The sequence below is a fragment of the Xiphophorus maculatus genome, chromosome 7, assembly GCF_002775205.1.
Source record: "Xiphophorus maculatus strain JP 163 A chromosome 7, X_maculatus-5.0-male, whole genome shotgun sequence".
In the NCBI taxonomy this organism is placed as follows: Eukaryota; Metazoa; Chordata; class Actinopteri; order Cyprinodontiformes; family Poeciliidae; genus Xiphophorus; species Xiphophorus maculatus.
In genome coordinates, this window is record NC_036449.1 from 21,080,565 (window position 1) to 21,102,773 (window position 22,209).

The 22,209-nt window shown below is 36.8% G+C and overlaps 1 protein-coding gene across 2 annotated transcripts in view; it reads left to right on the forward strand.

Annotated features, from left to right (window-relative positions):
* Positions 1-22,209, forward strand: part of edar (ectodysplasin A receptor) — a 47,934-nt gene continuing 25,725 nt past the window's right edge. The window contains exons 1-3 of one of the 2 annotated variants that reach the window (XM_023336324.1): positions 1-242; positions 16,256-16,320; positions 20,159-20,278. In XM_023336324.1, the coding sequence (XP_023192092.1) occupies positions 16,270-16,320; positions 20,159-20,278 (171 nt within the window). In that variant the 5' untranslated portion in view covers positions 1-242; positions 16,256-16,269. The remainder of the gene's footprint in view (positions 243-16,255; positions 16,321-20,158; positions 20,279-22,209) is intronic. The other variant, XM_005800715.2, reaches the window with a different exon arrangement.

The following is a 22,209-nucleotide window of genomic DNA, read 5'->3' on the forward strand; positions in this document are numbered from 1 at the left end:
GTTTTTTTTTTCTCTTTTTTGCTCACCAAGGAGGAGCTTGAAGACACGCCGACATGCGCCAAAGTGGAGGCTGAGACGCTGCATTATCGCTGCACGGAGTTTAACTTCTATGAACACAACCAGTCGGTCGGCGATGCTCACCCGACGCCACGCAGGAGATTAAACACAGATCACCAGGTCCGCTGATAGCGCAGAGCAGCAGGAGAAACCACGCCGGTGCCCTGAAAGCCACGCAGCTCCAGGTAAGAACTCCACTCTGAGGAATGCACGGACAGATTGCTACAGACTTCGGGGAAATTCCTGAGCAACACTTTTTTTATGCCAGAAAAACATGTGCTTTAGTGTAAAATGACCTCATAGAAAACAAATACATTAGAGCAAACTAATAGGAGTCTGTCAGAATACTGATTAACACTGATAAATCAGCAACATCCTCAAAAGGACAATTTATTCAATTACTTACAGGTCTGGGTCTGTCTGTTTTGTAAATGTGAAGTAAAATTTGAAGAGGCTTTGTTGTGAAGTCAATACAGAAATTAATTTGCAGTGTTTTTCTTTGCACAATATCATCCACAGTGAATCTTTTGAAAAGTGTGAAGCAAGCATCCTAAACACTTCTGAAGTATGTGGAGGGTGCATGTTGGTACAAAAGTTTTAGCCCAAGGAGGTAGAATAATTTTCACATCACTAGTTGTATAGTTTATAGGCCTCATTGACTTTGTGACAAGGTTGTGATTTAAGATCCTAAAATATAGAGCTAGATGTTATCTTTGTTTCTTGGTTTGTTAGAAAGTGATTTTAATGATCTCTTTTTTTGGTATACATGAGGTCGTAACTGTTTTATTAGTTTCTTTTTATTATTATTTCTTTTTTTTACTTTTTTAAGATTATGCATTTGAGCCGGTTGCACAGCTTTCTGTTCTGTCTACATAATTGTTTTCATGGTGCCGCCTGACTGTCCCGGGCCCCGGGCCCCCCGGGGGAAGTCCTGCCCGCAGACAGGCAGCTCAAGCCGGCTGGGGGACATGTCAGGTCCTGCTGCACTTCTGAAGTCTGCTTGCTTGCTTGGCTTTGAACTGGAGCTCCTGGAGGAGGAAATCAATCCGTCTCTATTCACACTGCCTCACTGACTCCCCCTGGAGCCCCCCCAGCGCAGCCCATCACTGCTGCCACAATGATCTTTCAAGTTCACGAGTAGAAAGTCAAAAGGAGACAGAGGAAAGGAAAAAGAAAAACAGGAGGGAGTGTAACTCATCTTCAAAAGACGTTAATATGGTTTCTGGGGATTAAAGGGATGAAGGGAGGACAGCTAACAAAGCCGGTGCCTGTAGTCATGATCATCCAATACCAGACAGAAGTGAACTGATAATGTGTTTACTTACTCGCCACTCCATCACTGAACGCTGCTCAGTGTTGGAATTCACACAATAGCTCTATTTATTTTGGAGTGTTTTTTCTTGTGAAAGTGAATGTTGAGATTTATGTTGGATCACAGCTGATTTTAATCCAAGTCGGTGTGTTCATTTACCCCATGGAAAACAAATGGAGCTCTGGGGGCCTGCTGGGGTTAAATATTTTTGTAATGTTTGACACATCTCAGAGGAAGTTTCCACTTAACACATCATACAACGTTTACTTATGGAGGTAAAGTTATTTTACTTCAGTTGAGAAATGTATTGCCTCTAATGCTATTTGATTGGCGCTCGTGGCCAAATGGGGTAAACTACATGAAGATAATTTTGTGGATCCCTACATAATCCTGACAGGTTACATTAATGTTCAGGATTTGTTGTAAAAATATGCTCTATGAACTGCTTCAAATTTTGTCACACTACAATCTCAATTTTCAGGCCTTCCCACCTGCTATAAACAAATGAGGGATGCAGTGGAGTTGCCATTGCTTCCCTGGTCCCAACATGGTGGCATTGCTGAAGATGTCCTGTATTTAGCTCTCACCTTTTCCTCACAATCTTTGTGCCTGCTAACAAAAAGCATTTCAATGGCATGATACTACCACCATGGGTCACCATGGGTCTCTTGGCTGCTTTATTGATAAATGCTTTCCTTGTACATGAATGACCTCTTTCTTGTTTTTCAGTTTTTTAACACTCATCCCATCTTTGGATGAACAGTGGTTTTTGATTATGCTTTTTTATGATGCTTGTGATAGAGTTTTATAAGCTGACCCTGCTCCTCCACAACTTTATTCCTGACCAGTCTGCTTTGTTTCTTGGTCTTCATGATGTAGATTGTCCATTAATGTACTCTAACAAATGTCTGAGGCCTTCATAGAACAGCTTCAATTAAAGTGCCAGGTGGACCCTATTTATTGTTTAAGTGACTGCTGAAAGCTATTGGTTGGATTTTATTTGGGGGTATCACAGTAAAGGTACTGCACACAAATGCACAACACAATATTTTCAGGTTTTAGTTTTAGAAAAAAATAAATTGAAAAGCAAATATAATTTTACTTCCTTTATACAATAATGTACATTATATATAACCTAAAACCCCACTAAGATATGCTGAAGTTTATGTTTGCAAAGTGACAATCAAGGTTCAGTTAATATGAATAGTTTTGCAAGGTACTACTTGCGTTCTGGAGTTTCATTAGGAAATTACAGAGGATAAATTAACAAATAGGCTGTTGGATTCTTTATACATTAATAAATGACATGTTATCAAATATAGGAAAAAATACACAAACACATTTTCTGAAAAGAAATTACTTTCAGTTTGTGAAAATTTGGGTGTGTGCTTAGGATATCAGATGAATATCAGCACAAACCATTTCTAAGCAAAAGTAATTAAAATTAAAGACAGGTGTTTTTAAAACCAATTAGCCTTATTTATTTGAGCCTGAACAGTCATCAGTGTGGAAGTCAGTTCAGGCTTTGTCCTAATTTCTCATCTGGCTACACTTAACCCACTCTCTTCTGCAGTCTTTACGCTTAAGTTGTTAGCAATCAGATAATAATGTGTTGTTGCTGTTAATTTGTATCCGATTGCAAGTTCTGACGAGCCTCACCCGGTGGAGCGGAGGGATTGGTTTGTTGAACATAAAACTTTGGGATTCTGAATCTGAGTCTCTCACAATGACCTATAGGATCAGAGTGGGTGGTTAAAATATTGATTTTTCTTAAGCAGCTCCTTTAGGTATTAGCTATTTGAATATTTCAAAAGAAAGGAGAAGTTTGTCATTTTCTGTCTGCTGAATGTCTGAAAATCTGCTTGGAAGATGGAGGTATATTTTAACATTGTCAGAATTCTGATTTGTTCTGCTGTGGGAAACTTAATTGTTACTTGAGAGATTGGCTATTATTTTTGTTTTATCTTTACACTGTGTAATTTATTATTACTTAATTTATTGTCTGCTAGTTTTTTGAATGAGTGATGAAAACTACTTGGTTAGCAACAAAGGTTTGAATTAAGCACTTATTTATTTCAAACTAAGTTTCTCGCATATCATCACCACTTGATTTGTTAGTGCTTTTCTTTTGTGACTGGAATAAAACAACCCTTTCATTTTTTTTTTCATTGTTTGAATATATTACAATATTAATGCATGTTTAGCTAAAGCTGTCAAAAACCTACATAGATGTGTTTTGTTTCCTTGGCTGGGTCTAAACTTTCATTATTCCCAGTCTCCAGTTGGTAACAGCTCCAGATAGAGCAGTGATTCTTCATTGAGCTCCCTCAGGGGCTTCCAGGAAGTCTCATGAAAACATGGGGGATAGCTGCATTTCATTAATTTCTGATTTATGTTTCGTGATTCCAGCAAAGGCTTATACAGCAAAGCTTCCTAAACTGCAATGCCGGTAGTAGTCACTGTGCATTAGCTTGAAAACATCCTAGTGTTTGCTAACTTTTATGCAGATAATACAGAGGACCTGCAACTGTCAGCAGAAGCCTACATTAACATATGGTGGATAACTGTTTCTCTATAAATGTAAAGCAGGATGGAGGTCATAGTGCTGTGATATTTTTATTTTAGATTTTCTCTGTAGGTAAGCCAACTCGTGGCTTTCTGAGAAGATTTACTTATCATGTCACCCATGAAATGTGCAGAACATTGGTGCAGTAGGTCAGGATTTGTTGCTTTTTATGTTCCAGAATCAAATGCATCACTTTTAAGCATAACTAGCAGTGGGAGTCATTCAGAGTATATTTATAGATTTACCCAAAAAAATTGTTTTGACCATAATTTTCTGGCCAGCCCTGACAGGTTGGAATCTCCAAAATGTATCATTTTTCTGATCAGCAAAAACACTAAATGTAAGCACTGCCAAGTCACAGTGACAGCAGAAGTTGTTACAGAAGAGAAAAGACTAACTAAGGTATTTTCAGAATAAGTAAGGTGTTCATAAATATATTTAGAGGAAATACAAAATATATTGAAAATAAATTCATATTTTCAATGGAGACACAAAGGCTGTTCATTCAGGCTGCCCATTAAAGAGCTGGATTTCAGCTGGATTTTATGATTTTGTTTAACTGAAGTTTAGGTCATCGGCCAATAGATGTCAACTCATGCTCATGAAGTTCTGTCAAATTGGTGACAATGACAATCGACCAACTTCCACAAGTACAAGAAAAACTCAATGCATTAAATCTGTGGCTTTATCTACACTAACCCACATTTTTTGTGAAACTAATATTTTACAAGTTGTTTGCTCCTCTGTTTGGGAAAAGAACAGCTGGATATTTCTTGATTATAAAACTTGATTCCACATTGGCCAGTTTTGCATGTGTGCAGGCTTTATGTGCATTTTGTGCTGCAACACTCAACAACATTGAAGCAGTTTCTAATGAATTACTCCAGATTTGTCCATCTGTTCTTACTCTGTTTCTAACAAGAAGTGTGAGCTAAAGAAGTTAATGACTGACAAGAAAGCATAAACACGGTCTAATAAAGCAGGAGTTTTGGGAGATTGTCTAGTCCAGCACTGCTTTAATCACGCACAGGATTTTCTTCAGTTGAATTTTAATATCAACTTTATCACCACCTGTTGGTGTAATACCCGTTCTGCATGGAATTTACAGTGCTTTAATTTGAAATGCAACATGTAGACTTTCTTTACTGAAAAAAAATCTGTTGAAAAATACCTCTGCCTGTTACAGAACGTGCTTAATTTGGACATTTTGGACACTTTTTTGAGAATATCAGAGTGAATATTTGACTGATGTTTTCCATAATGGTAACAGGACTAATATGGCTAACTCACTAGCATAAGATCCTAAAGACATCCAAAACACTGACTCTGTAATAAATATGTCTTTGGTTACAAATACCTGTAAATCCCTGTTTTACAGTCACTGCTCAAAAAATGAAAATTGATAGATGTTTTTAATAATGGAGAGATAAGTAACTTCAGAGCTTAAGACAAGGCTAAATCGATCATGCGGTGAGACAGTTAGTGGGTTTGGAAACAATCAAGGGATATAGTTACTGTTGCTCCCAGATGAGGGATATGCACAGATGTAGAATCTGGTCTCAGAATAATGAGTTTCAGATCTCTGCAGTTAAGCTCCTGGTGGCAGGTTAAACAATACAGTTGATGCTTTTAATGGTTTTCTACTTAAACTCTTTAAAGTCGTTGCTTTTTAATGGATTGACTTAGAGTTTAGCTTTGAAGATTCTCCTTCCTTTGCATGTACATCCATCCATCATGACCGCTTAAGGGACTTAAATTATACCCTCCAATGACAAGCAATTGGAAAACCTTCAGGGCTGTTAGAGGAGGTGTGAAACTGCACACCTGTGGTGTATTATGATGAATATGTCCAGTGCAAATAAGCAGAAGCAAACAATGCATATTTCAAGCTGGTTAATTTTGTGTACAACTATTAAAAGCTTACTTTCTTTGAATATGTTTAAGGAAACATCACAAAGGATATATAATCTGCAACGTAAATGCTGAAAGATCTGCATTATTTCTCCAATTGCTGTACTGTAGGCGTGAGCTAGAGAAAAGGAATCATAAATCCAGATGAATTCCAGGTTGCAGTTTAGGCTTCCCACCTACAGTTAGTGCAAAACAAACAGAGACAGACGAGGAGACAAGGAGAGAGACGTTCTGCTCCAGCTGAGCTAAAGAGAGAAACAAGGGATCAAGGAGACGAGACGATGAAAGACTGATCACCAGCAGGCAGAGAATCAAAGAGCCTGCTGACTGGGACTGCCATAGGTGTGTGATATGAGACAGAATGAGAGGCAGTCTGCGTAGGCACTACCTTTTTCTTTTCATGCTCCTTAAGGGTTTGTTTTTTTCCTGAGCACTGAGTGAAAAGCTGACAGTAAGTCTGTAATTAAAGCAATTAAAAGATAAAAAGAGAAGAAAAAACATCACACAGTCTCGTGCAAAAACATTTGTTTCATTTAGGGCATGGAAATTATTATGTGTGGTGTTTTTCTCTCATGAGAAAAAAAAAAAAATTTTTAGAAAAAGTGCAAAAACTATGCAATGGATAAAACGTCTACTATAATAGAGTAGACGTTTAAGATGTATGAACATGCATTACTGATTTTTACGTAGAGCTGCTTTGACCAGAATTTTGTGTAGATTTCCAGTCCGCCGTGTTTTGTAAAGCTTCAAGATCTTTAGCTTAACAAGATATAAAAAGAGTGCTGAAAGCATTTTTGCGTAGCCTTTCTGTTTTTCTGTGTTTGTTCTTTCTTGTCATTATATACTTATGCTGGGAGAGGGGTCAGACATGTCAGCTACTCCTAAGCTTTAAACAAGTTTCAGCCATATCAGGTCAGGACTAATGGAAAACCTTTGACTTCATCTGTTTTGAATTGCGACTTCAGGGGATCTTTCTGTTTAATTGCAAATTAAACTTGGAAATTGTACTTAGCAAAAAATAGTTCCAGCTGTACTGCTTGTTTTTTCTTCTTCTTCTTTTCAAATTGTGCGACAGTCTGGCGGAAATAGGAAGTCTTAGTATTTCCTGAAGTGGTACTTTAAAAACAAAAAATGCTTGAGAGCCAATGTTCCAGGATGATTTGTTTGAGCAAATTCAAGATTAATCAATGCATCATTTAATTCCTTGAAGAGTTGAGCTCGGTCTTATAAAGCTTTGTGATGCATCTTGGTGGTATGGGAGTAAATTGATATTTAGCAAGGAGACGAGGGCCAGCTGCTGTCTGAGGTTTGGCTCTGTCTCCAGTAATGGAAGTGACCTTTAATTGTGGGTTTATTTTCACATTAAACATCATGCAGCAAATCAGATATATTTATTTACAGCTCATTAAGCTCCTTGTAAGTGAACCATGGTGGCTACTTTGTTCAGTGAGCTTTGACTTCCTGTGGGTTTCTTAAAAACAGAGGATGGCTTTTCTGAAACATACACAGCAATGTCCCTCCTTAGATATTGTCTCCCAATCAGTAAACTCTTATTTGAGGAGGTTTTGAGATGTGCTCGTAGTTTGACTCAACTGAGGGTGAAAGCGGTTGATGTGATTTGACTGACAGGCCTGCCACCCCACCAACCCTTCATCATAGTAGAGAGACAGAGAGCCTGCAGCACATTCCTCCTTTACCTGTCTCACATCAAAAGACAGCAAGGGCAGTTGGAATGAGATTGGACTGGCTATATTCTTACACTCAGTCATAATGTGGATAATGTTTGGAACATTATTAGTAATTAGGAGGATGGGAAGATGATTATTACCATTATGGAGGTAATAACATGGTATTAAACTGGATACAGTAGTGAAACCTTTGTCTATTAAACCTTTAAAATACCATTGGTGGTACTTGGGCAGCAGAAATTTTTTATTAAGAATTTAAAATACAAACAAAAATTCCCTTGAGAATTCTTGAGAACTGGTCTATAGAGATAGTATATTAAAATATTGTTTTGGTAAGCTAAGTCTCTTTCAAGAGATGTATAGAAGACTCCCTTTTTTTCATGCATCACACAGAAAGCAAGGTCTGCAATTAAAAAGATAAATAGTTTTTTTCTACCTTTCCTGGTGTGTTGTTTCCCAGAACCAGGTTTAGATGACAGACTATACGAACTTGATGGAGGGGAAATCCATAAAGTTTGTGTCTTCTTTCCTTTTTAGCTCCAAACCCACTTCATTGAAGTTTTATTGCCGGTGAAAATTCAGATAATTAACCTGCGTAATATTTCACAACTACAGTTTATACTGTGCGCTCTTACAACACCATGCAGGGTTTAACTAGAATGAAGTGGGATTTAGTTAAATAAACATACACTGAATCATGAAACTGTTTTCTTATACGTGTTGAGAGGTCATAGTGACATTTCATCTTTTGTCACCAGCTCAGACTTATTGCTTTTTGTAGTGTTGCGCATGAACAGAAAAACAGGCAGGGCTTAAGCGTTGTTAAACTGTTTAACATCTGTTTGAGATCTTGTGCAGATTTGGCAGGTTGAGTCCTAGTCTGTAAAGGAATAAAGTAATTGCCTTTTTAGGGTTTGAGCTCCTTACCAGTGCACTGATTAACTTCAGGACCCGTGCACGGCTGGAATGGATTATGTTTGCATGTGTGTAAGATTGTGTTTATCTGATGAGGTAGAAAGACCAGTGGTAAAATTGAGAGTATCATCGTTGTTGGGTAAGCTGAGTTCAGTGACTGATCTAAATGGGCATTGTAAAATCTCACTTATGTAGAAAAATGTTCTTGCATTTACAGCCTTTCTCAGTTTAGGTCTACGGCATGTTAATTTAGACCTGTCGTGTATTTTCAGTTGCTGCATGTTGCAAGTTCTGTTATTTTTAAGGTCCAGTTTAATTGTCATGTGACAGCAAGAATGGAGAACACTGGGAAGGAAAAAAACAAGAAGAAAAGCAAGAAAACATTGTTGATAAGAAACAGACATTTCTCTTCAGACATACCAAAATCCAAAATGATTAAAAAGCTGCGAGTCTGTATTGTGCTAATAGAATTGTCATCAGAAATTAAGTGCTTCATATGCGATCACAAAACATCCTCTAACCACATTTTTTTCATCATCTATGCTGTATTGTTTCTTGGATGACTTCACTGGCCACTAATTGGCTTAATACATATTCAAGTCATCATTGTTTGACTCTGTAATAAAGACCCTTTATACAATTAAGCAATGATGGGGAAAAGCCATTTCCACAATTGTTACTGGTAGGTAGAGAGATGTAGAGAATTTTTTTCCCACAAGAAATGATGAAGTGAATTACAACTCAGAGCCTGGGAGAATGAAACTTAAAAATGTAAAAGTTACAGTGCTAGTCTGAACAAGCAGACCTCTTAAATTATTTGCTATATTCAAACATTAGTGTGGAACCAATGAAGCTCGTGTCAAGAAAAATCAACTGGAAAAGACATTAAAAAGATATTTAGCTTTGTATTGTTTAATCAGATACTGAGTAAGCAGTGTAAAAACATGTATTTAACTTGGAATAGACATCTGCAAGAAAATGCCTGTTGATATTTGATTGGAAAGGTTTTGGTGAGCAATGGATACTTAATTAAAATTATTAGTTCTACATTTGTACATTTTTTAATATTGGTATTTAATGAGATTGACTCCCAAACTGATGCTGTACAAAATCAATGCCATGTACACTTACTACCTGCTTTATTAATCACATCTGTTCATAGGCTTATTAATAAATACAGAATCAGGCAATCAGGTCACCACATCTGGTTATCTAGTTGTGCAGCTGAAATAAAAACAGAACTGTGCATTAGAATGGGAGAGAAAAGTGGACTTTTTTAAGTGACTCTGAGCATGGCTTTAGTTGTTGTTAGACAGCTGCTCTGAGTATTTGGGAAACTGCAGATTTACAGGGAAAACAGGGAAACTAAGGCTCCAATTCACAAGGCTCATCACAATTGGACAATAACAGGTTAGATTAAATGTTGCTTGGTATGACAAGTCTAGTTTTTAGCTGCAACATTTACATGGTAGAAGCATAAATGATGTAAAAGAACCAATATAAAACGTGAGCAAGAGACAAATCTACAGCAACTGCCTATTTAAATTCATTAATTTTCTGAGACCTTGCTGAATGTAAAGCCTCTTTCAGAACCCCACTTTATGAACCTGTTTTTTTCACAACATACTGATCATTATGCAGAGATCATGATCCCTGTGTGCTTTCAGAGCATACAGCCAAGATTACTAAACCAAATGGGTGTAGCTTGCTACTTGCAGCATTCACTTGGGCAGTAAGGGTAGAACATGTGGGAGGAATTTCCCCACAGGGCAAAGCTCTGTTTACTGATCCTTATGTAGGCTGCCCAATTGAATTTAGTGATTTAATTACAATAAGTTGTTGCACATCATTGTCAACATGTTTTTATCTGCATAATATTCTGCAGATTAAAGTACTTTAAAACAGTCTTTTGTATTGTAGAATCATGTTGCACTTCTTTCCACTATTCCACATCAACCCTTATCAATCAATCAGTTTTTTGTAATGCACATATCAGCATCACATTAGTTCAAAGTGCTTTACATCATGAAAACAAAAAAAAATACATCATAAACACATCATATAATCAACAGTTGTTAAAGCCAATCTCAGACATTATATTTTGTCAAGTTTTGTCATTAAAAACATCAGAACAGATCAAATATTTTATTGTGGTTAAAAAACAACTCTAAACAGGTGGGTTTTTAGTCTTGATTTAACTGAACTTTGTGTTTCAGCTGTTTTGTAGTTTTCTGGTAGTTTTGTAACTTCAGATATTTAGTGCATAGAAGCTGAATGCTGCTTCTCTCTGTTTAGTTCTGGTTCTGGTTCTAGGGATGCGGAGCAGGCCAGAACCAGAAGACCTGATACAACAACAAGTCTTTCAACAATTGAGTGATTTATGAGCTAATAGAAGTATTTTAAAATCTATTCTCTAAGCTACATGGAGCCAATGTAAATCAGTGTAAGCCAGTTAAAAAGTGGTTTGTGACACAATCAGGGAAATACTACTGGTGGATTGGCTTCAATCCCCCATTCTGAGTTGCAGTTGCTTAAAAGAAATAAAGCACATGTGTAAATCACAGATTGCAAAGATGATCTGAAAGGGCTTATTTAACAATGAAAGTTACAGCTGGCAAAGTAGGAGTGGCATGTCTGTTCATTTGTAGATTGCAGGCTGGCTACCCAAGATTCTACTAATTAACCCAAGGATATATTAACTTCTTATACTTTTAAGTCTAATGGGCTCTTTGCACCTGCTGCGCTGACGTCACAACCGCATGCGCAATTTCGCTTTGAGTATGAACATTGCTGTCTTCCTAATATAATGGGCTTTTAAGTTTTCATGGATTTCCAAGCGGTCCTGAATTAAGAAGACGGTGGCTTGTAAATATTCGTCGCTACCAGTTAAAGCTAACGCCGCACAGCAAAGTTTACAGCCTTCACTTCACTCTGGATCAACTTCTTCAGCCTAAAGAAGAAGGTAAAGGAGCCTCCTGTGTTATTTCCATGGAGTCACTTCTGTATTCAGCCTGAAAGAGTTTATGGGAACGAGAGAGCAGACCAGAGCCAGACAGCCGAGCTACTGATCCGCCTGTACACACCGCTGTAAACACCGACCTGCTTCACAAGAAGCATGCAAAACGAATAAAGCGAAATAACACGGAGACCTTAAGGAACACGGCCATATTTTTCTAAAAGCAACAACTTTGAACCCGAACAGTCAGCTGAACTAGAACTCTGACACCAGAGCTGCTCTACTGTTAAGCTATGGGCTTGTTGTGCTTCATGCTTCAGAAGCAAAAACCCTGAACAGTAAAATCCCTGTTACTTGGTCTCTGACACTGACGACAATAAACCACGTAGTATACTTGAAAACAAGGTAAAAACATTGTCCATTAGAATGGATGAAAAATGTTTAGATACTTAAATAGCACATTTTTTACAAGAAAAATGTCCTAGAATATTGCCTACTAGCATAAGCTAAAGCTAATGTTAGCCACAAAGTTTAAAGAAAGTAAAACTCACCTTCGTATCTGTGTATAACGAGGCGTACATCTTAAAACTTTTCTCCAGCTTACTTGTCGGGGCTTCGGCTGGATGTACAACATTAATTGTTACCTTGGACAAGCCCTGCAAACACCCAGTGTAAAGAGCCTTTTTCAATAGATCGGAAAAGATTGAGCCGCTTTTCCCCAAACGCGGAAGCTGAGGTGCAAAGAGCCCATAAAAACAAAATGGAAAAAAAAAAAGATATGATAATAATTAAATAATGTCAGGCATTAAAACTGCTAATCACTTTAGCAATTGATTACTGTATAGTTTGTTTAAAACAATAAATTGGGTCATGCTATACTTTCTATTTAGAATTCTTGTGTAAATACTTAAAAATGGTAGTATCTCTGCACAAATTATGAGACAGGGATCATGAGATGAGTTTAAGTAAAAGCTCAAATATAAACAAATTAAATAATGAATTGATCAAATTGGGATCAGATAGGACTATCCAAGTTTATAGAATAAAATTGCAATATATAAATATAAGCTGCTTATTTGGGTTCTTATTTATGGATGAACAGTTTGCCTGTACTGCATATAAATGATGCATTCAAATAAATGTTCATACTCATTTGTCACGTCTTCTGCTGTTTGTTTACTGTCCTTACGTCCATCCAGTTAAAATGCCAATATATGGCAAATTCCTAGATTGTAACAAGTTAAGTCAAAGATGATTTTAGGCCTTTTTTATTGGATTTTTTTTTTTAATTGTTATTATTTTGGTGTGTAAATTTTTGTGGTCTACAAGCTTTTCCTGTTTATTTTTTGTGATTCCAAGAGTAAATTGTCACTCCATTGCTATGCGCCATTTCATTCTGGATTTATTCTGCTGTAATTAAACCCAAGCAAATTAAAAACACATTTGAAACCACAGCTAATGAAGAGACAGGGGTTCTAAAGATGTCTCCGATGTGATTCAGTCTCGCAATTGTAAAGTAAAAACAGAATCCTAAAATAAACAAACTACTATGCTGCGAACTGTGCAGTACGCTTGCTCAAATGACACACACAAAAACCTGTTAAGGGCACAGCTAAAAACAGACAGGTTATTTATTGGAGATTATACAATCGTTAGAAGATTAATACCCCTTGGGAGGCTAAAAAGGCTCAGGCTGACTTTCATCTCAAACCTGCCCCAACAGAGAGAGCTGAGGTTAGAGAGACAGGGTTGAAAGAAGTAAGCAGACTGTCAGAAGACACAGATCGTCTTCAAACACAGTTAAGTGGTATGTGTATGTTTGTGTGCGCACGAGTTTGTGTGTTCATCACTTTAACCCCATAATGAGTAGCCTTGAGGGGGTCCATAGCCATTTGGCAGCTCTTCATTTCCTGATTTAAGAAAAAACAAAACATAATCAAGTCTTTTATCTCTTCAGCAGTGACACAAAAATACATACACAGGCACGCACTCACACAGTACATACCGGTAGTGGTCTTACCACAAGGTTTTGCACAATTAAGCCTATTTTGCCCTCAGAAGTGAATGCTGCTTGCATGTACAGTCAGTCTATGTGTTAATATGTGTGGGGGTGAGTTTGTGTGTGTGTTTTTGAGACACAAAAGAGAGAAAGCTGCAATTATTTCCAATCTGAGGTCAAAATCTGTCTGTCTGGCTCCAGACCTCGGATTTCACTCTTCCATGTCGGAAACTTCAGATCTTCTCTGATGGCTAGTTCTCCAACTCTAGCGGTTTGATCTTGCTTAATTGCAGCACACACACACATGCCTCCACGCACGTACGCACCCCATGCACACGCACATGTTCTACACAACTTGGGATGGATTTAGAGTTACACTGTCAATGTGAGATAATTTTACCTAAGGATGCATCCATAAAACTATTAACAGCTTTATACCATTGTGTCAGCCTTTGTAAATCCAGATGTTCTGAATTTGGCTGAAAAAAATTACTTTTTCTTGATTTTTAGGAAGAGATTGGATAGCTTTCCCAAACATACATACCATCCACATAACACCCTAGATAGATAATTTGACACTTAAAAAGCTGTCATGAACAATGTGATTTGAATTTAGTGAGAGATCTGAAGGATACCTCAAACTTCAGCTTACTTCTAAGAACATTTCACTGGTATCTTTCAAACTAAAATAGCATAGTAGTTTAATTTTCCGCAGCAAATTGCACAATTAGTGTATCATTTGTTTTAATATGCTTTATAAAATTGGATTAGAGATTTTTATTCAAAACAAAACAAAACAAAAAACGATTGTATGAAAAAATTAGGTGAACTCAACTGGGGTTTAAAACTGCACTCTACGCCACAACCAGCAGGGGGCAACACGTTGCAAACATTTTGTTTTATCTTCTGCAAGTCAATGAGAAATAAGTCGATATGGCTCATTATTCTTTTGCATACTTAAACTATTTTTAGTACAGTTCTAAATTATATATGACCAGATTAATAAAATAGTATTTACACATATTTCTAAATTGTAATTTCTAGAGTAAAATAAGGGATGATACATGATATGAGGACCATATCAATTTATTCACAGTTGCAATATGCTAATAAAGTAATTTCCTTTATGCTTGAATGAACTTAATGAACTCTCAGTGGTGCACAGGTGTACAGTGCCTTAAATAGCAGTTGTTCAGATTATTTTGAAATGGGTTTTGTTAAGAGATTATGACCAGGTTATAGCATACATAACATACGTTGCACTATATGGAAAACAGTTGAAGTTCATCTGGAGTAATCCAGCTCACTGGGAGAAATCCCAGACAGGTCACTGCAGGGGAATCAAGAATCAAGTGGAATTGAGTAGGAAGGCAATGGTCAGGCTGCTATTTGATGTATCTTTACATGAACATCTTGTTTGCATTTGACATTGACTTGGTATGTTCCACACTGTGAGCCCCTGCCAGCCTTTTAGATGTTCACGATATGCCGGCAGAGAGGATTAGAAAATTTGTAATTAAAAAACGAGTCAGTGTTTCTTCTGAAAGCAAATCTGAATGTTTTTTTTGTCACGAAAAAATAGTGTTTTATCTTGAAGTCAACAACTGTCTTTCTCTCTTTGGTTACCTCCATTATCACCTACCTGTGTTTTGACTCATGCAAATAATTTTACCCAATTGGTAATGTTTGCCCGTATCGTATGTTATGTGCCAGTTTGACGCTATGGAGCTTACCGGAAATTGCCTGTGCTGTAAACAATCATCCTCCACTGCAAAGGGAGGTGGCTGTTAATATTAATTCAATATTTGGAAGTGTGGCCAACATGGACAGAACTGCTTTGTTCACTTCCTCTGCTGCCATTGCTAAAACTACAGGCAGACTACAACTCCAAAACAGCGCAGAAACCATCAACACCATCATCTACAACTTCTCCTTCTGGGATGAAAGACCAGAGACAATCTGTAAACAAGCAGAATTCAAGCAGAATTGCACAGGAAGACAATGCTAATGCTAAGAGTGTAGCTAATGCAAAATGTGAACTTTTAAGAAAACTTTCAAATAATTGATTGCCCTCTGTTATGGCAAATATTGCCCCTCTGATACAGATGGCAGTGGACAAGGTGGAAAGAATTCCCAGTAAATTTTGGAAGTGATGTCATTTCAGGTTCTTAATATTATGCAGCCCAGCATTTAAGTATTGATCTTAAAGGTGAAGTGGCTGGTTGTAGAGAAGATACTGTTTTATATGAGCTTGAAAAAAACATTATCAGACTTTCAGTTGACACAGAATAACTTTTCTAGTTTTGATAATATGCTATTTTGAAAGATAATTATTTGCAGTTAAATTATATATATTTTGCGTCACTGTTATGTCATAATTTATTGTTATGTAGATTAAAAATAGCTTTCAACAAGTCATTTTTTAATTTTTTTCAAAAACATGCATATCTAAAAATAGACATTCATAACCAAGGTCAACCATATAACATATTGGTGACTAATCAGGTATTTTTGCTAAATGATATGATCTGCATTTATACTGAAGTATACCAAAGATTGGCCAGAGGTGATATTTGCTCATATTTATGACTCAGAAGTATGCTACAGGTTGTTCTACTGCTATTACTTGTTTATTGGCAGTGACGTGATGCTAGTGAGCCATTCAGTGCATTTGGCCACACACATGCACAACATTCCTGCTGACAACGCTACTGTTGGCTGCAATGTTTCAATTCATGACTTCACTGATTGATAATAGGAGTTAAAGTGCGGGAAGCTGCAGGCTGAAAAAGAAGTTTATGAAAAAAAATGAGCATTTGCTGTCATTTCATGCATTTCTCTTGTCTTTCAGGGATTAGACACAAAATGTCACAGAGTAGAGGTCAGAAGAAGTTTGTCTTCCTGTCGTTAATATTGGTAAGTTTGTTTCCCCCAGGACTTGAACGTACACTTAATCACCTTTCTCTTACTCCTCCCACTGTTATTCTTGTATCCTGTGCTCTGATGTTCACTCCCATACATTCTCCTCTTGCCTTGTCAGGCTTTGGGCGGTAGAAACGCTTGTTTGATCATACCTAAAGTTGATTCCACAGTTAGCACTTTATCGTCCAGACTTTGTGGCATTTTTGTTCCAACTGCATGCATAACTCTTAGACACTTGTAGCAATTAGTTAATCCTTGAGTTTTGTAGGGAGCAACTATCTTTAAATTATTTGATGCTCTGCTTGTTTCAATGTTGAAAGCCATTGGCAGGACTCCCAACAGGCCCCTTGGATTCACACTCCCTTCTTCCCTCCTCTAGTATCCTCTTGTTTGCAACAAAGACCCATAAAGTCTGAGCCACAGGATACTTGTGTACGGAAATATAGTATATTTTTGTTGTCTAAATGGGTATATTCCAGAACTTCTGACATGTGCAAAGATGATAAGAAGAAGACACAAATTTTCAACTTTGAAAATGTTTTAAGAAGTTTAGACAGGCACCCAAGGTAAAGAGAAGTCTCTTTACCTCTTTGCAGTGAAGAAGTCTCTTCAGTGTGTGCAAAGAGACTTCCAGTAACAGCTTGCTGAATTCTAAAATGACCCTACATGGTGTTAAAATGGCAGAAAGTAGTAATGGGAGTAATATTAGAGAATGTATTAGCATCACTTGCTTTTGGTAAGTCTTCATTTTCTTCAAAATGAAGTAAAGCATACAAAAAATTAACGAAGCATTATTAAACCCCACACATCTTATTGCAGTAGAAAGTAGAAGTTATGAAACACATTTTTAGGGCGAGTTAATGCAACAAGAATTGCAACAAAAATGTAGTTTTAAGCAGTTGGTTGTTATTATAGCAGTTGTTTTAGTATAAGTGTGCTGTATGTACTAGAAAGAAGACATTGCAGTGAGATTATCGTAACTTCATTCCAAAAGGCAACATTTTTTAGCCTCCACTACTCCTTTTCCTTTTGCTATGATTGGTCTTTATCATAATATTTGTTCTGAGAGAGATTATAATTGACTAGAAAAAAAATAATGAGAGGAGATTCAGCTTTCCTAAACTTTGGCTCTAGATTAAGTAGTGGCTGACACCCTCTGTTGTGTTGAGATCAAATCTAGCTTAGAACTAATTCACAACAAAATGTGGGAAAAGTTAAATTAATTCTTTCTTTTTTTTTTTGCTTTGGCATGCTTTCTACTTTCTAGTTCTTTTTACGTGTTGCAATTATCAAATTTTATCAACATTTATAGGCAGAGACTTATGGGGAGATGAGGTACGTTCATCCACCCGCAATCTGCTGCAGCGCCACCAGAGGCCACCAATTCTCACTTTATTGTTTTATTGCTCATGAAGCTGTATTTACACCAACTGCACTCCAGGCATGTAAACAATGGGTCAATCTGTTCTGGATTTGGTTTATATTATTATCAGGTTATCTGGCCAGAGAGGAATGGGCTCATATACATAAATGAGCACTTGTTCAAACAGGTCTTCAGCTCACTGACAGGATATGGTTGGGAGGAACAGCCGAGAAAGAGAGAGATGTTATTAAAACAACAGAGAAAAAGACGGAGAGTCTTAGTCATGGACTCATTTATTTTCCCTCTATCATTTTCTGGACAGCAGATGATTGTTAAAAGTCAGTTAGTTTGTTTGGAAAAGGACAAAGTATGCTGGAAAAGCTATAAATACCAGCTGCTACTTATTACATTGGGCCACAATGACACAATACCACACGTCTCTCTCACACACACACACATACACTTTCAGTCACATTTCCATTACTGCAGGGGACATTTCATTAACTTAAATTTTCTGAAAATGTACCCCAACTCTAACCAAAGCCACAACTTGCATAAACCTATTGTGACCACAACCTTAACCCCAAAACCCAACCTTTATCATCCGATCTTCACAAGGAAGTTAAAGATTATTGTTTTTGGGGATGTTTTGCCTTCAAATGTTATATTATTCCCACCATACAACAGCGTAAAAACATTGATTTCTCTGTGAAGGGACCCCACAAAGTGTGTTCACACAAAAAAGTTATGCTATTGCACAATCTTGTCATGTAGAAATCACAAAAGCAAACATTTAAATTGATCTTTACAAAAGTAAATATCACATCGGGATATCATTTTATTGGTTTTTATTTTCTTTGCTACTTAAATTTTATGCCAGTTAAGTTTTTTTTTATTAAAGCTCCAGTTCTACTGGATATTAAATGATTCATCCTGTGCTTTTAGTTCTGCTCATATGCCAGTCCATGTAATGTTCAACTTATCTTAGAGAAAACTATATACACTAATAGAGATTTTTATTCATGATGAAATAACACAAAATCAAAATCAAAAATAGTAGTTAGCACAAGGTTTGTGTTGTATCTTCATTTTATGCACAGATAAGCTTCATAATTTGAGATGCAAAACATGTGCCATTTAATCTTGTGTTTCAGATATTGGCTATCCAAATTAAATTGGTAAATCATGCTGAATCTAGTGAAAGGTGTTTCTTTATTAAGATTATCTTTTAAATGTTGAAGTTTTAAAAAGCAAATGCGTTTCATGATAACTACAGATAACTTTGGTATTATAGGCAAAATATATGGAGAAGGAGGAACTAGGGAACCCTAAATGTACAAAGCCAGAAACTGGAAAACTTTGTGTTCATCTTTAAAATGTGATATGCATCATCATGCTCTAGAGAACAGTGCCCTGAAAAATCTTTTTAAAATAAGTTAAATAATGCAATATGTGCACTGACCATCAGAACCAGTGATATTACACAGTTCTCTGACTTTCCCAATGGTTATTAAACTAAATAAAATGTGCAATGTAGAACATGCTGATAGTTACTGCATTTATAGACTGTAGGTAACAGGTGTTGTTTGTTGTGATAGATTTAAATAATATGGGGAGGGGACAAACATTTTTAAATTGATGCATCACTATTAAGTTATTTTTACACATCTGTGGAATAGAATAGAAATATCCTTTACTATCCCACGGTGGGAAAATGTAGGTGTAACAAGTTAAGGTAAGGGGGAACATGCATATTTACATAAAGGTAAAAATAAAGAATAAAAAAAATCAGAAAAAGAGACAAGATAATTTTGTATGAACAAAATTATGTGACTAAAAAACAAGGGGCTAATTACAAGAATTGGGGGGAAAAAATGTGGAAAGAACTGGGATGTGCAAAAAGCAGGAGTGTCAGTAAAGTATAAAGAGAATCATAAAAAACAAGCCTTTTGAGATCAAATAAATATTTGCATAACAGAACATATGATACAACATATAATTTAATCTTTTTTTTTTACTTATATAATGAAAAAGTACTGTGTTTATTCTGTTTACAAATCAATATACACTGAACAGGATCTAAAACCACCTCACAAAATCAGATTCAGTTTAAGTCCAATTGATCGCAATAGTAGATAATAATGCCAGGTATAGACGTTCCCCATTATGCACTGACATATTTTTGTACATTGAAAATGATGTGATCAGACACTTTATAACTGCTGCCTTTCTAATTTGGATTATCTCATTTAGATAAAAAAAAAAATAATTAACTTATAGCAGGTTAGCTGAGCCACTAATGAAGATCTACCAGCCTTAGGTGGTGCGGTTCTTGTCAGTTATTATTCTGTCAGTGTGACCGCATTAATAGGAATGTCTCATTTGTGTCTTCACAAGCTCTGTTTTGGAGTTTTCACATTTGTCTTCACTTACCCTGCTCTCCACCTGCCTGTCTCTGCGTTCCCCCAGGTGTCTCGTCTGTTTGTTAGTGCTGAGTACTCCAGCTGCGGCGAGTACGAGTTCTTCAACCAGACCAGCAACAGCTGCCAGGCCTGTCCTCAGTGCCAGCCAGGGCAAGAACCGCATATGGTGAGGACATTCTCAAATACACATATGATTTAGGGAATAATTTTCCGGGCTGCTTTTACTGTGTTTTATTTGGTTTTTTCATGTGTTTAGACTCTCCAGTTTAAACCCAAAGTATTTCCATAAGGTGGGGACAGGAAGCTGGAAAGATGACCAAAATTTAAACTCATAAATACCAGAAATATGAAAATTATGACCCCAGCATGTGTCAGCTTTGCTCAGACCACCCACAATAGACACACAGATGAACACACATTCTTAGCTGCACAGTGAAGGGTGCTTTAATTCAAATGCACAATTTCCTTATGGTTTATTGCTCCCATTTACTCCGATGTGAAGGTATGCATTACGCTGAATGATTTGCAGTAGTCACACAGTGATTTAGGACTCGTCAGTCAGTCTGCAGACAGCCAAAGTAAACACAGAGCAGGTAAATGCTTCGTTGGGAACCCCAGGGTGCCACACCCTTCTCAAAGAGATAGTCAAGAGTGAACATAGAGATGTATAATTATTTGGACACTGCAAATTTTTCATAATTTCTTTTATTTGAGATGTTTTATGTATTTATGTCTTTTCATAACACACAAATGTGCAGATATTTAAGGATCTCCAAACTAAATCTAATGTGAGGAGACAAGTAGCTACAGGCTGTAGGTACTTTAAAATTGTCTAGTTAAATAACCCATTATCACTTATGGAATCATATAAATTGACACCTGAAAAATGAAACTATTCAATTTAAAAAAATAAATAATGGAAATTTTTCAAAAGTTGGAATACTGGTAAAGTGCACATGCCTGTGCAGGCTGTCTTGCTGCATAACATGCATGACACCTTAAAAAAAACAAAAAAACAGTGAAGAATTTATTTATCTTCTAAGAGACATCCAATAACAAACAATGACAGGTTTGGCTCAATTTTTGCTATTATAAAAAACACAACGTATAAATGTTCTTAATTGTGTTTGACAATTACATTGGCAGATCAGACATATTCTCTTTCCAAAAAATATAAATCAAAAGCACAAATGTGAAAGTAAGTTATTAAACAAGCATTATCAAAATAAACTTGAACTTGCCACATGTTGTTAAATTTACTGTCCCCTCTGACTCCTCTTGGTCCTGGTATCCTCATTTCTCTGTTGACTCTTGCTGAAGAATCAAGTACTGGCACAGAAATAAACACCATCAAGTTTTATGGATGTTGAATGTTTGTAACTTAACTCGTGAAGTGGTTCTCAGATTTGCACACATCATTTCCATACCTCAAAGTGGACTTCAGTCTTATTTTTTTGTTGGCTTTGCAATGGTGGAAAAATGTGTTGCTTTTTGAACCTCAATTTCCCTTTTCCTTCAACCATGCAGTCCTCCATCAATCATGGGTAAACATGTTTTTCTTTTTCTTCCTCTCTTGTTTTTTCTTGTATACTTATATTTAGTTTCCCTCAACAATGTGATGAGTTCCAACATAAAGACCCACTTGTCTCTTTGGAGAAATGTGTTAAGCAGAGAACCCTTTGATAAAGAGTAACATACCCATTTGTAAGTGAAATCTTCCTTTAAAAAGCTAAATCATAAGAGCCTTTCTCGCCCCCCTCACACTTTCTCCTGCACCGTTGTGGTCCCCCGGGTGGAACAGCCTGTAATTCACATGTTCTTTCATTTCCCTGAGCTTTCCTTGCATGTGGGTGAGAGTGTTTTGACATGCTTTTAATCAAGAAACAACCATTCTCACAGCAGATACTTCACAAAGAACATGCCCACACACCCTTAGACAGATAGATCACACAGTGACAAAGCCACTGAAGTCCCACTTTCAAAGGGTTGCTTGCATCCACCTTTTGATGCTTGTTTACATGGATGAATGCATAGTTCATGGCAACATGTCCTCTTCTCTTATTTTAGTGAGTGACAAATGTCAGCTGACACGCTGTA